The sequence below is a fragment of the Garra rufa genome, chromosome 12 (genome assembly GCF_049309525.1).
Source record: "Garra rufa chromosome 12, GarRuf1.0, whole genome shotgun sequence".
In the NCBI taxonomy this organism is placed as follows: domain Eukaryota; kingdom Metazoa; phylum Chordata; class Actinopteri; order Cypriniformes; family Cyprinidae; genus Garra; species Garra rufa.
The window spans coordinates 630564-646855 of NC_133372.1; the positions used below are offsets into that span (position 1 = coordinate 630564).

Consider the following 16292-nt stretch of genomic DNA (forward strand, 5'->3'; position numbering starts at 1 on the left):
ATTTGTGACTAAATCTCATGTGATTGTCATTTATGAAAAGTCTCTGTGTAGGTTGAGCAGAAACACACATTAGTGTTGTCAGGACTCGCTACAAAACGTGACTTGTGTTGGTTTTGTTAAAAGAAGAAGCTCTGTGTCATTCTCACCCACTTACACACTTACACTTAAACACACAAAGGATCTGCTTCCTTTTCATATTTGCTTTCTGGAACAGGCAGAGTTAAAGTATTTGTTCTTGACGGATCACTGTTCGAAAGTTTAGGCTCAGTAAGAAAAGGATACATTAAATTGATCAAAGTGACAATGAAGACATTTTATAATACTGTTCTTTTAAACTTTCTATTCATCTGCAAATCCTGATAAATAAAATATATCACGGTTTCCACCAAAATATTGGGCAGCACAGCTGTTTTGAACATTGCTAATAATCAGAAATGTTGCTTGAGCAGCAAATCAACATATTAGAATGATTTCTGAAGGATCATGTGACACTGACGACTGGAGTAATGATGCTGAAAATCCAGCTTTGATCACAGGAATAAATTACATTTTAAGAGTTATTCACATAGAAAGCAGTTATTTGGAATTGAAATATTATTTCACAATTTTACTGATTTTGCTGTATTTTTTGATCAAATTGGTAAGCAGAAGAGCTTTTTGAAGAACATTAAAAAATAATTCGAACAGTAGTGTGTGTGTGTGTGTGTGTGTGTGTGTGTGTGTGTGTGTGAGATCTTATTTTAATAATCTGAAACGTGATCTCATATGGTGTTTGAGGAAGTGCATGCCAAGATCAATCTGTGTCAGTAAAGATGATTGCAGAATCAGACAGGAATAGAATCTTGTAGCATCTGTAGGAAGGATGAAAGCTCTGCGCTCTGTTCTTCATTGACACAACAGCAATTTAAAAAGGGAAATGTGAATGACCTCATCGCTTTCACTTCCTCCATCAGAAACATAGGCATGTGACATCTGCTGGTGGTTTCATGAAAGTCCAGGGCAGTTTTATTATTCGTTTGTGTATTATGCTTAACCAGTAGCACAAGCACACTGCAAAAAATGCTTTTCTTACTTAGATTTTTTTGTCTTGTTTCCAGCCAAAATATCAAAAATATCTTAAATCAAGAAAGGATTTTCTAGACACGAAGTGAAACAGAAAGGTTCTTCAGATGTTAAAGGTTCTTCTATGGCATCGTGAAGCACCTTTATTTTTAAGAGTGTATGTGTCAGAAGTTTCTCCTGAGATTTCTTAAAGATACAGACACATTCAACCTGTGAAACCAATGTGGAGAAGCTCTGATCATGTTGAGTTCATATTGAGACATTTATTAGATCTTTTCTGAAAGAATCGTTTCACTTTAGTTATTTCAATGTCATTTCTCAGAGGTTTCTATCTCATAGTTTAGGCCTGTAAACTTGTAAAAAAGTAAAAGTAAAAATACGCCACAAAAAAGGTTTTCTTACTTAGATTTTTTTGTCTTGTTTTCAGCCAAAATATCTAAAAATTCTTAAATCTAGAAGGATTTTCTAGACTAATAAAAATTATTGTCTTGTTTTCACAAAAAACTACTCAAAATTAAGTGTGCTTTTGTTTAAAAACAAGCTAAATAATCTGCCAGTGGCGTAAGAAAAATAATCTTGTTTTATGTTTGACATAAGAATTCTTTGCTTACCCCATTTCCAGATTATTTTGGTTGTTCTAAGCAAAACTCACTTCATTTTGACTTTCTGAAAACAAGAAAATAACTTGTCTAGAAAATCCTTCTTGATTTGAGAATTTGTAGATATTTTGGCTGGAAACAAGACAAAAAATCTAAGTAAGAAAGCATTTTTTGTTGTTGTTAGCATTTAGTTTTTGCTTAGAGCAAGGAAAATAATCTGCCAATATGGTAAGGAAAAAAAATCTTATTTCAAACTGAAAACAAGATTATTTTTCTTATCCCATTTACTCCCAACATCTGAGCCACCAAAGACGCAGAGGATTAACGCTACTTTTGTTTTTGAAGGGAATGTGCCGATCTGTGATCTACATATGTGACCCTGGACCACAAAACCAGTCTTAAGTAGCACGGGTATATTTGTAGCAGTAGCCAAAAATACATTGTATGGGTCAAAATTATCGATTTTTCTTTTATGCCCAAAATCATTAGGAAATTAAGTAAAGATCATGTTCCATGAAGATATTTTGTACATTTTCTACCATAAATATATAAAAACTTGATTTTTGATAAGTAATATGCATTGCTAAGAACTTCATTTGGACAACTTTTAAGGCGATTTTCTCAATATTTAAATTTTTTTGCACCCTCAGATTCCAGATTTTCAAATAGTTGTATCTCAGACAAACATTGTCATATTTTAACAAACAATATATCAATGGAAAGCTTATTTACTCAGCTTTCATATGACGTAAGAATCTGAATTTTGACAAATTTACACTTATGACTGGTTTTGTGGTCCAGGGTCACATATGTGTCTATGTTTATGCTACACGCCCACAGCAGAAGTGTGTATAAGGGTGTTTATGCATCTTTCCCTTCTTAATAATGTGCTAGTTAGTTAGTTTTGTGGCTCTGAATGCAGATAAAGTAAACAGAACGGATTGTCAGTCCATGACAGAGAGGGGCGGGGCGAGCAGAGCTCATTAGCATTTAAAGGCAAATGCAACAAAATGGCTCGCTCAAAAAAAAAAAGGCTGATTTTGGCAAGGTAAAAAGGGAGTTTTTTACACAACCGGTGAGAAATTTTAACCAAAGTATGTTATAGATTTCTCGTTAAGACCCTAAAGAATCATATCAACTTGAAAATGGGCATCCGATTAACCCTTTTAAACATTAATCTCGTAACAATTCTTGCAGTAATTGTGTACTGATTTGAAAACCAACTTCTATAGCACCCCTGCAGTGCAAAAATGAAGTTGTTGTTTAATTTGATTGGAAACAGCACTCTATAGTGTCTGGTCTTGTCTTGGTCTTGACTCGGGCTCAATTTAAATGGTATTGACTGCAACACTGGAGTGTAGCTTATTAGTACATTCACACTGTGGTCACTTCCTGTTCAGAGCTGTTGCAGTAAATCCACGGATCCTTTTTGTGGTCATTGTTTGTTGCAGCACACACACACACACACACACACACACACACACACACACGCACGCACGCACGCACGCACGCACACACACGTTGGGTTTACATGTTTTATGGGGACATTCCATAGGCGTAATGGTTTTTATACTGTACAAACCGTATTTTCTATCGCCCTACACCTACCCTACACCTAAACCTAGCCCTCACAGGAGATTGTGCACACTTTTACTTCCTCAAAAAAACTCATTGTGCATGATTTATAAGCCTGTTTCCTCATGGGGACCTGAGAAATGTCCCCACAAGGTCAAAATCTACTGGTATTCCTATCCTTGTGGGGACACACACACACACACACACACACACACACACACACACACACACACACACACACACACACACACACACACACACACACACACACACACACACACACACAAAGACAGAGAGAAAGAGAAAGAGAGATCCGGCTAAACTCAGTCACACACTGAATAAAAACAGAAGTGGATTTTTGGCCGTGTATCAAAAGACGCACATCATGTGCTCTTTGCAGAGTCTGCTGCATGAACTCAGTGAAGTGTGTTTGATGCTCAGATCCACCAGCAGAGGGCGAGCGCAGCGCGTCTATAAAGGACTGTCACTTATCATGAGTTTCTTTTTCTTTTCCTTTTCTTATTTTTAATGTCGTTTTTTAATAACATGGTGTATGCTATTGTATTTTGAATACAAAAATCAAACAAACAAAAGAAGCAAACAAAGAAAAAACTTACGTTTTTTATAGTTTCTTTACCTGTCAATCATTTTGCACATTCGGCTCATCTGACAACGGATTGGGTGATGTGTCTTTAGTGGGCGGGGTTTGAAGAGCGCGCGATACAGACTTAACCAAAACCTAAAATAAAATTACATTTGACATTTTAGAAGTGTATAATATAATGAAGATCCTGTAAAGCTGCTTTGATGTGCAGAATTAAAGTCCGGCTGAAATCAAAATTTACAATATTTATTTTGTTAGTGCACATTGTTAGTCTTAAAGTGAACAATTAATAAAATAAAGTCAGCAGCAACTTCCGGTTTATGCGGACTTTATCAAAAATATGTTCCTAGAATGTGTTTGCAACATTATTTATGAATGTATCTCTCTGATCTTCTCTGACTATCTGATATGAGAAGAATCCTAGTGTAAGGAACAAAGGGATAGTTTATTTTTAATGGCATCCTGGATCGTGTCTGAGGATTGTTTGGAGGATTTTCTTTTGTAAATGAGGCAGAGTGTTATGGAGAGTTCACAAAGAAACATTTGTTGAAAGAGGAAACAGAACTAGATCTGACTGCAGCTGCATCACAAACTGTAAGTAAATGATTTCATAATGCTTTGTTTGGAAAGGACCGCTTTATTTTGATCGTGTTTTTAAAACACATGCAATAGTGAGGCAGCATTGATACTGTTTCCTATACAATGTCATTAAAGGACCTCACCCTAAAACAGATCGTTTTAGAAAGATGGTCAGAATGAGGGTTGAAAATAATTTTATTTTATTTATTTATTTTTTGTGCAAAAAACTTTATTAACATTCAACCTCAAGGAACATATTAAAATAATAATAATTAAAAAATCATGAATCATGTCATGACCTCTTTAATGTAAAAACTAAAATTTTTAGAAAAAATATTCCATTAAAACATATCCAGATATACATTTTATACACAAGTTTGCATGTGTTTTCTGTTGAGTATCCTATATTATAGATAGAAAAAGTTTCTCAAAAGTTTGGGATCAGTAAGGCTTGTAATGTTTTATTTTTTTAAAGATGCTCATCAAGGCTGCATTTATTTTATCAAAAATACAGAGAAAAACAGGAATATTGCAAAATGTTATTACAACATGAAATAATGTTTGTTATTTTAATATACTTTAAAATATGATTTATTTTTATTATGCAAAGCTGAATTTTCATCAGATGATCATCACATGATCCTTCATAAATCATTCTAATATGCTGATTTATTACTAGAATGATCAATGTTGGAAACAGTTGTGCTGCCAAATATTTTTTGGGAACCTGTCATTATTTTCTCAGGATTCTTTGATGAATAAGTTAAAAAGAACAGCATTTATTCAAAATATAAATCTTTTCTAACAACCTTAAATCTATGCTATCACTGTTTATTAATTTAATACATCCTTGCTAAATAAAAGTAAAAAAAATCTTTCAAATAAAAAAAGAATAAAAATGTACTGACCTCAAACTTTTGAACAGTAGTGTATATTGTTAGAAAACATTACTATTTTAAATAAATGTTGTTCTTTTTAACTTTTTATTGATTAAAGAATCCTGATTAAAAAGTATCACGTATCAAGTATCAAGTTCCAAAAAAAAAAAAAGCAGCACAACTCTTTCCAGCACTAATAATAAATCAGCATATTAGAATGATTTCTGAAGGATCATGTGACACTGAAAACTGGACTAATGATTCTGAAAATGTAACTTTAATTACAGATATAAATTAAATTGTAATGTATATTAATATAGAAAAACTTTGTTTTACATCATAATATTATTTCACAATATTGCATTCTGTATTTTTGATCAAATGAAGATGAGCAAAAGAAACTTTTTTTTAAACATTAAAAATCAATCCCACACACAAGCGAGAAAAACCATATATTGTTGACAATAAATTATCATTTAAGAATTTAAAAAATTGAAATAAAATAGGCTACAAAGTCTAAAGTCTATAGACCGCAGAATCTCTATGTAGAAAATATCTTGATTTATACCCCTAAGAGGGCCTCGTATACCCTGAGATACAAACATTTACAGGCAGGTTATGAAAAATGTAAAATGTAAATTAATAAAATATCAACAAACATCATTTAAACAAGTCCCCTACAAACATTAGAAAAATATATAAAATACATCAACATTGATCTGAGGGTGAGTGTTCTCCACAACAGGTGGCCATGATGTGTTTAAACGCTGTTTGTGAACTAAATAAAGAATGCATGACCAAAGTCACCTGATCTAAATAAACACCCTTTCAACATGATGCCAAGAAATTAGATCTGTACTTTCACAGCTGCTCAAATGCTGGTTTCCCCAAGTGTACAAAAAAAAACACATTTTTAAAAGTCTCTTTATGCACCATTTTCCCCTTTTCCATCTTTTTTTGAACGAATGATGGATTTAAGAAACACAATTTTACCCCTAAACATTCCCTTTAATGTAACGGAGTTGCTTGGTACTTGGTTTCTTTATCAAGCGTCGTACATCACACTGCAAAAAAAGTCTTGTCTTACTTCATATTTTTGTCTTTATTCTAGTCAAAATATCTAAAAATTCTTAAATTGAGATGCATTTACTAGATAAACAAAATGACACAAGATATTTAGTCTTTTCTCCAGGGGGAAAAAACTAAATGGAGTAAATTTTGCTTAAAACAAGTAAAATATTCTTAGAACAAGAGTATTCTACTTACCCCACTGGCAAATAATTTGACTTGTTTTAAGAAAAACTCACTTAATTTACTTTTCCTCCCATGGAAACAAGACTAAATACCTTACGTCATTTTGCTTAAGTAGTAAATGCATCTCTAGATATTTTCATTAGAAACAAGACAAAAATACTAAGACAAGCCTTCTTTGCAGTGCATTTGAAAGTCTTTTCAGGTTTTACTATAATTGTCAAACATATAAACACTGAGCTGAGAAGCTTTTGAGATTTCACACCAATCATGTCACAAACACAGTCAGGAACACATCAAGAATCATGTGTTTTGTGAACCTGACTGCACATAAGGGTTCACAGTCTTCAGGAGGTAAAAACAGTGGCTCATTTAAAGCACTCTGATTAAAACAAATGTTATTTAGCTCTTTTTAAAAAAGCTCATGAAGCTTCTCTTCTTCTTCTTGAGGGTGTCCTGCGACCCGTTTGTGGGGAGCGTGTTTTTAGACGTGTCGTCTGAAGGGTTTGCCGTGTTTTCTTCAATAACCTCGTCGCTCGTCGTGTCCTTCGTCTCCTTCTTTTTTCGCTTTGTGCTAAAAGTCAGTTTGAGTTTCTTGGACTCTTTCTTTCCAGTCTGAGAGGGAACAGGAGGAGTGTTCTCCAGCTCTTCCAAGGGATTCTCCAGGTCCTGTTGACTCGGATCGGGCGGCACCATTTTATCGAGGAAGTCCTGCATCGGCTCCGTACGTCCCGGGATCTGTCCGAGCGCTAACAGGTATTTGGGGTTGTGGTATTTGTGTGCCGGCACTTTCAGATCTCCACGCGACGCGTCTCCGAGATTCACCTGGAAGCGAGAAGTGGCGGGTAAGGGGCGTTTGGGCACCGCGGCCCGCGACACGGTTCCCGTTTGGGGCTTATTGAGGTGAAACTCCTTAAAGAGGTCCAGTTTGTCAGAGATGGCGTAAAGTTCTCGGAAATCGTTATCGTAGCAATCCACCACCTGCCCAGACATCACCGTGATCATGTTTCTGTCCATTCGAGAACAGCTCCAGGAGAAACTGCAGGAGACACAACAATCCATGTCAGATATAAAGAAGGTTTTGTCAGACTGTAAACGGCTAACCTTCGCTCACCTGTACGTCCCAAACATGACTTTATCTCCATCGATCAGCATGTACTTGCTTTGGACGTTTCCAGGGATTCTCCCCATGGACAGATCAAACCCGACTCCCTTTACGGTCCGAGTCCGGACATTCTGACGGAAACACGAACCATTAAACATGAGCTGAAATTAATACTAACATCTTAGTGGCTGGGTTTTGACTAGACCCATATGTGACCCTGGACCACAAAACCAGTCATAAGGTTAAATTTGACAAAACTGAGATTTATACATCATATGAAAGCTCAATAAATAAGCTTTCTATTGATGTATGGTTTGTTAGGATAGGACAATATTTGACTGAGATACAACTATTTGAAATCAGAAATCTGAGGATGCAAAAAAATCAAAAAGACTGAGAAAATCACCTTTAAAGTTGTCCAAATTAGGTTCTTAACAATGCATATTACAAATCAAAAATTACATTTTGATATGTTTACAGTAGGAATTTTACAAAAAATCTTCATGGAACATGAACTTTACTTAATTTCTTAATGATTTTTGGCATAAAAGAAAAATCAAAAATTTTGACCCATGCAATGTATTTTTGGCTATTGCTACAAATATACCCCAGCGACTTAAGACTGGTTTTGTGGTCCAGGGTCACATATGGCAAAAAAGTATATCAGACTACACTCTTAAAAATAAAGGTGCTTTAAAAGGTTCTTCACAGCGATGCCATAGAAGAACAATTTTTGGTTCTGCAAAGAACCATCTCTTTCTTACCTTTTTGGCCAAAATATATTTAGTTTTAATAATTTTGTCATTTTTAATTATGTCTATGTATTTTTTTTTAAAATAAGTACACCACCGCTCAAAAGTTTGGGATTTTTAATGTTTTTTAAAGAAGTGTCTTTCTCTCATCAAGGCTGTGTTCATTTGATCAAAAATACAGAAAAAAATTGTAATCTTGTGAAATATCATTACGATGTAAAACAATGTTTTTCTATATTAATATACATTCAAATTTAATTTATACCTGTATATGAAGTTACATTTTCAGAATCATTACTCCAGTCTTCAGAGTCACGTGATTCTAATATGCTGATTTATTATCAATGCTAGAAACAGTTGTGCTGCTTAATATTGTTTGGAAATTGTGATACTTTCTTCAGGATTCTTTGATCAATAAAATGTTACAAAGAACAACATTTATTTAAAATAGGAAGGTTTTATACACTACTGTTCAAAAGTTTGGGATCAGTCAATTTTTTATTCTTTCTTTTTTTTTTTTTTGAATGAAATTAATACTTTTATTCACCAAGGATGTGTTAAATTATAAAAAGTGATGGCATAGAAAATATTTATATTTTGAAAAATGCTGTTCTTTTGAACTTGTTATTCATTAAATAATCCTGAAAAAAAAGAAAAAAAAAAAAAGAAAATCCAGGTCCAAAAAAACCAACACTGATAATTCAAGTAGTAAATCAATATATTAGAATGATTACTGAAGACTGGAGCAACAGCTAATAAAAATTCTGCTTTGCATCACAGGAATAAATTATATTTTAAAGTATATTAAAAAAAAAAAAAAAATTTAGATTGTAATAACATTTTGCAATATTACTGTTTTTTAACTGTATTTTTAATCAAACAAAATCCAGCCTTGATGAGCAGAAGAGACTTCTTTACAAAACATTAAAAGTTGTACTGATGAGCAGTAGTGTATATATATTTAAGTATTTTTGTAGTTATTTTCTAGTTCAAGTGTTTTTCTTTTATTGTTAATAGTTATTTTATTTCAAGAATTCAAATGTTTTTCTGGTTTTAGTTATGTACCTGCAGCTCTTTAGCTCCAACCTTCAGTCGGTTGCACATGTCCAGAAAGTGCGGCGCTCCTTGCAGGTCCAGCACAATGTAGACGGGGACGCCTCGCTTCGACGCCTCAAACAGGTCCTGCAGAATCTGCAGATCGGTCAGCAGGTCCATCACGATAGCCACAACCTTTACAAAACACAGACAGACGGTTCATTCATTCTCATCAGCAGCAGTTAAGCTCTCTTAAGTACTCATGTTATACCTTCTCTTTTGGGAAAACGAGCCAAGAATATTGATCATCTGCCTTGGACTGAATCGTGATTCATGTGATGAAACTAAAGCCTGCTGGCTGTTTTAAATGATTCAGCATTTACTGTTCTAGCTTCCTGTTTCAAGAGGGAAAGCATCTATACACACTTAAAAATAAGAGCTTTAAAAGTTCTTATAGAAGAGCCATAGAAGAAGCATTTTTGGCACAAAGAACCATTCAGTCAAAGGTTCTTTAAAGAACCATCTCTTTCTTTTTATAATCTTTCAGCACAAAGAACCTTTTTTTCAGATGTTAAAGATTCTTTATGCAACCATTTAGACAAAAAGGATTCTTCTATGGCATCGTGAAACACCTTTATTTTTAAGAGTGTACAGGACAGAAAGTGTGTGTGTTTTTTCTAAAGCATCTCAGTGCTGTTTGTGTTTCTGTTCTTTGAGATCTTCTCATAAATCATTCTTGTAGATCACTGGACATAATGCACAATAATCTTGATGTATATTTTGTAATCTAAATGCAAATAAAATGTGAGATCTTCAGTGATTAGTGACTTAGTTTTGGGTGTGTTCCTCACAGGAAGCATCATATGACTTTAAAGGATTAGTTCACTTCCAGAAAAAAAAAAATGTACAGAGAGATGACTCACCCCCTCATCATCCAAGATGTTCATGTCTTTCTTTCTTCAGTCGTAAAGACATGTTTTATGAGGAAAACATTTCAGGATTTCTCTCCATATAGTGGACTTCTATGGTGCCCTGAGTTTGAACTTCCAAAAAATAGTTTAAATGCAGCTTCAAAGGACTCTAAACGATCCCAGCTGAGGAAGAAGGGTCTTATCTAGTGAACCGATTTGTTATCTTCTAAAAAAATTCAATTTGATAGACTTTTTAACCTCAAACGCTCATCTTGTCTAACTCTGCATTCAAGACAGTTAGGGTATGTTGAAAAACTCATCTCATTTTCTCCTCCAACTTCAAAATCGTCCTACATCGCTGCTGAAGTACCGACCCAGTGTTTACAAAGTGAACGTGCAAAGAAGATCAAACACCCTTTACAAAAAAAGTTAAAAGAGCGATGTATGATTTTGAAGAGAAGATATAGGAGTTTTTCGACATACCCTAACTGTCCTGAACCAGAGTACGAATGCGCATCGCAGAGCTAGACGAGACGAGGATTTGGGGTTTTAAAGTACATAAATTGTATTTTTTTTTTAGAAAATAACAAATTGTTTTGCTAGATAAGACCCTTCATCCTCGGCTGGGATTGTTTAGATCCCTTTGAAGCTGCATTTAAACTGCATTTTGGAAGTTCAAACTCACAGACACTATAGAAGTCCACTATATGGAGAACACTCCTGAAATGTTTTCTTCAAAAAACTCTTCTTTATGACTGAAGAAAGAAAGACATACTGTAAATATCTTGGATGAGAAGGGGGTGAGTAAATTATCTGTACATTGTTGCTCTAGAAGTAAAGTAATCCTGTAATAACATGATGTAATTCATGTCCATTCTGCACAATCAGAGGTTTCAGAAGAGACGAGTGTTGATCAGGATTACAGGAACACTTCAGACCAAAACTCGTCCAACAGTAAATGCAATTACTGCTGATTCACACCCATAGACATTTGCACAGCTTTCACTTTCTCTTTTCTGAACACACTCTGTTTTCTGATCTTCCATCTGACATCTTTGTCTAGTTTGTTTGTAAAGCCTTGATGAATCCAGCAGGAATACATAACTGCATTTATCTTCCTATTAGATATTCCTAGTAGATTATTGTTTATTTGTAAAGTCTGATAAGAGAGAAGTGTGATCTCTGTCCTTCTGCTGCTGTTTTAAGCAGAAACTCGCTCTGGAATCTGGTGAGACCGGCCTGCTGTGCTGAGAGTGATTTTCCCATAAGATGAAAACAAGGAATAAGATTTGCATAAAGACAATGAAGGTGATTTATAAGACGATATTCACTTTCACACTGATCAGCTCAGCGCATAATTAAACAGACTTCCAGAAAACAGAAAGCTGTGTAATTTCCTGCGACATGTCGAGTCCGTTCAGTGAGTCAGTGATTCCAGATCATTTACAACCATTCCTCAATAACAGCAGGCTGAAGAAACAGACCGTCTGATCAAGTCTGAACAAGATCTTGAAGCATCCAGCATTGCAGCAGATGAGAAAGACTGAAATAACTTTAAAAATTTTTTTTTTTTATGATGTTACGCTTTCTATTGTCACCTCAGCTTGTGGATAAGCTACTTCTGATTACGTGTGTAGGTGCTTATCAGTGTATTATGTGGGTCAAAGACGTTAAGATGTCCACATTAAAAGAGATGTACAAATGTGATTTTAAATGTAAGTTAAGTGTCTACCTTTAAAGTTTTTTAGAGAATAAAATGTCAAAATTTGGTTGAAATAATGTTACATTGTCATTCAGCGTAACAATATTTATGTAAAAATAAAAACAACATGCTTATTCTGACTTGCGCATATTAAAATATATAAAAGATAAGGGAGCATATTTCATTTTATTGTGTTTAAAATGAGTAAAGGCAAAACCTAGTGGCAAATTTTAATAAATGTACAACTAATTAGTATTTGGGGTGAAAGTAATAAATCTTTTAATATGTCATAAATTTATTTTTGTTGTAAACATGCCTGACAAGATTGCTACACTGAATGGCATTTTAGTGTCTTCTGTAAATCAGGGAAAAATAATCTCTTTTTTTAGAAAAACATAAACACAATTAAATTAAACAATTTTTTTTTTTTTTAGAAAAAACAGCAACAATTTAAAGCAGTATTACACTTGTTCTTTTTATGCTTTTCCATCTTTGACCCATATACTGTAAACAAATCACAGCTGTCTTTCCTGTATTTTGAATTTTGCACTTCAGTGTGTTTTAGGGTTAACATCAGTAAAATTAGTGAAATTAGTGAATGTATTAATATATATAAAAATAACAAGCACTAAACTAAACTTTAATTTTAGTAAAGACTTTAACTGTAACAGTTAATATAAAATACATTTTAATGTAAATTTAAGTTCAATCTTAAAAGCATAAAATGTTGCTACCTATTGTTTTTTTGATGGTAGAGTTCTGGCAGCCATAGCTGACAGTTTTGCAGTTAATTTTTTTAAGTGTACTATTATAAACCAGTTAATTTAGATGTCGAGGCACATTTTTATGTGCCTTTATCTGACATGTAAGGAGTGGCATAATATGACAGTGACTAGAGACAAGAGAAAATAAAACTGAACTTGATGATGATGAAGAGGAGGAATCCCCTTATAAATATTTATCACAGTAACCATAGTTACCAGCAGGTAGCCTACTAGTTAGTGATCGGTCATACACTGAAACATGGCAACATTTTAATGAACTTGTTTTAAGTACAAAAATAAATAAATTCAAAACTTATCCTAAATACATTATAGGCCACAAACAAACCTAATTGTTTGGATTAAGGTAGAAACAGGCCTTTAATGAAAGAATTGTACTTTTAACCTTTCAAATATGTTTTTAGAGAAAAAATGTCAAAATTTGGTTGAAATAATGTTACATTGTCATTGTAACAATATGTATGTAAAAATTCAATTAACATGCTTATTCTGACTTGTACATATTTTATATATATTTCCATATACTTTTATTGTGTTTAAAATTAGTAAAAAGAAAATATTACTGACAAAAAGGCAAAACCTAATGGCAAATTTAAAAAATGTACAACTAATTAGTATTTGGGGTGAAAGTAATTTGTCTTTTAATGTCATAAATTGATTTTTGTTGTAAATATTTTTTTTTGCTCAGAAAAACAAAAACAAAAATGCTAATAAATTAAACAGAAAATGTTTTTAGCAAAAACAACAATTTAAAGCAGTATTACACTTATTGTTTTTATGCTTTTCCATCTTTGAGCCATGTACTGTAAACAAATCACAGCTGTTTTTCCTAAATTTTGCACTTCAATGCTTTGTGTTTTAGGGTTAACATCAGTAATATTAATGAAATTAGTGAATGTCAGTAAAATTAACGTATTAAATATATAAAAATAACAATATAAAAAAAGTTTAGTTTAGGTAAAAAAAACTACAACTTTAACCAAACCTAAACTTCAATTTTAGTAATAACTAACTTTAAGTGTTGCTACCTATTGATTTTTTTTTGATGGTAGAGTCCTGTAAGCCACAGTTGACAGTTTCCCAAATATTTTCTTAAGTGTACTATTATAAACCAGTTAATTTAGCTGTTGAGGCTCATCTTTATGTGCCTTTATCTGACATGTAAGGAGTGGCATAATATGACAGTGACTAGAGACAAGAGAAAATGAAACTGAACTTGATGATGATGAAGAGGAGGAGGAGGAGAAATCCCCTTATAAATCACAGTAGCCTACTAGTTATAGTGATTGGTCAGACTCATACACTGAAAAATGGCAACATTTCAATGAACTTGTTATAGGTAAAACATTTTTTTCCCAAGAATCAACCAAAATACATTATAGGCTACAAACAAAGCTTATTTGGGTTCAGGTAGAAACAGGCCTTTAATGTAAATATTGCAGGTTGACACTTTTTACAGAGTAGCCTACAATAAAACCGTGGTACTTATTTTTTTGCTAACTAAAGTAATCTCACAAAATATGCCTTCATTTAATACTTGATGAGCGCTTACCTTGCTGGACTCCTGTATTAGTTTTCGGACCACCTCTTTAATGTGCGGGCCGTTCTCTTTGGGCGGGTGTGTGAAGACCGACACTCGGGTGACCCCTTTAAAGAGCCCCGAAGAGGGCCATCCGATGTCCAGCGGCGGAACATCAGTGTCCGACATCTGCGGCCAGTACGTGGAGCGCAGCGACTCCGAGTCTTCACGTTTGGCGTTACTCGCTGACGCCCCTCCGTCGTTTTCCTCGCTCTGGTATTTGACGAAGGTGCTGGTGATGGCCTTGATTTCCCGCGCCGACAGGAAGTCTTTGCTATTCTCGTCCTTCAGGAGGGTCTTGAAGGCTCCGTCTCCTTCGGTGAGCAGCCGTTCGAGCGCCACCCGCTGCTGCTCGCTGTAGTAGAACTGCGGCCTGGATTCGGGCACCGCTGCGGGGATGAGCCCGTCCTCCATACACATGAGCTGCGACTCCGCCATGACGCGCCGCGACCTACCGCTCGCCTGCACGAGCTCGAAATGCCTTACCTGCGCTCACCTGAGCTCGCCGTGAGCCCGCGGGCAGGTGTTGATACGCGGGTGGGTGGAGTTCACACGAAATGCGGTGGAAGGGGAACTTCGTTTCAGCATGAATGACTTCAAGAGGAGGGTTGAACTTAATCCTAGAAGCAACTATTTGGACATAGTTAGAATGTCCTCATGTGCATATTATACAGTAGTCAACTTTTGAAGTGGGTCAAAAGTTAAAGTTGTCCTAAAACAACAAGAAGGGGCATTGTTATGGTTTCAGGACAACTTTGATGAAATGTTTTGATCCAATGTTTTGATATATAATACAATTTCCCATTCATGTCTCTAAATATAACATATTTGTTAGTTCATGCCATGGTCAAACCATTTCCACCACCAACTGCTAGTCGTATAGACAGTTGAAGCTGTAATAACATATTTACAAAATAGAAATTGAGTATTAAATATGTGAGTTCTTACATACAGAAAGTTACAGTTAAGGCTTTTGATACTGGAGTGGATCAGTGTCATTCACCTCTACTGCTTGTTTCACTTTCACCTGTTTTCTTCCTGGTTCAGATCAGACCAGACTCGCAGCCAGAACTCTGAACTCTGATGTGGTTTTTGTTTATTTCCTTCTGCATTTCCTGTTGCTCAGATATCTTTTGATTATAGACAGACATCATAATATTCTGAGCTGCAATTTGCTGAATTGAGCTGAAATGTATTGGCTTGATGACAAACATCCTTAAAACAGGATATTGAAGGAATAGTTAATCCAGTAATTGAAAATGAAGAGTTAAAGTCCATAAGTAGTAACTCTTCCTCGAGAGAAAAGGTGATCTGGTCTGAATCAGGAGAAAAATCTGCACCGATCAAGCACCATTTACAAACCAAAGCTGTCCAAAAAAAGCTCTAAACAAATATGTGGCTGGACTTTTTCACTGGAGGAAGCTTTGGATCATGAAATGGTATTTTAGTTAAAAACCACTTGATGGATTTGTTTCAGCTTTTGTCTTTTCAAGATGTTAACTGATGGACTGGAGTGCTGTGGATTACTTGTGGATTATTGTGATGTTTTTATCAGCAGTTTAGACTCTCATTCTGACGGCACCCATTCACTGCAGAGGATCCATTGGGGAGACATTGATGGAATGACACATTTATACAAATCTGGTGAAGAAACAAACCCATACGTGGCACTATAATGCATACACAATGAAAAAAACAAACATGGAAGTGCCCTCGCGAGCACATACAAAAGTTTGCAAAAATTTTTTGCGAAATAAAACAATGTTTTACAAACATCAAAATATGTTTTGCAAATATAAATAGAATATTTAGAAAAAAATGTTTTTTTTTTTTTTGCAAGTAAAAAAATGGCAAAAGAAAAGGTAGCCACTGAGAGAA

The 16292-nt window shown here is 34.6% G+C and overlaps 1 protein-coding gene across 1 annotated transcript; it reads right to left on the reverse strand.

Annotated features, from left to right (window-relative positions):
• Nucleotides 1–4470: 4470 nt before the first annotated feature.
• On the reverse strand, nucleotides 4471–14881 carry fam83fb (family with sequence similarity 83 member Fb). The gene is made up of 4 exons (XM_073852179.1): nucleotides 14388–14881; nucleotides 9471–9635; nucleotides 7663–7784; nucleotides 4471–7587 (listed from the first exon to the last, which is right to left on the reverse strand). The coding sequence occupies exons 1-4, from the start codon at nucleotides 14850–14852 to the stop codon at nucleotides 6951–6953; spliced, it is 1389 nt and encodes a 462-aa protein (XP_073708280.1). The 5' UTR covers nucleotides 14853–14881; the 3' UTR covers nucleotides 4471–6950.
• Between the last annotated feature and the right edge of the window lie 1411 nt (nucleotides 14882–16292).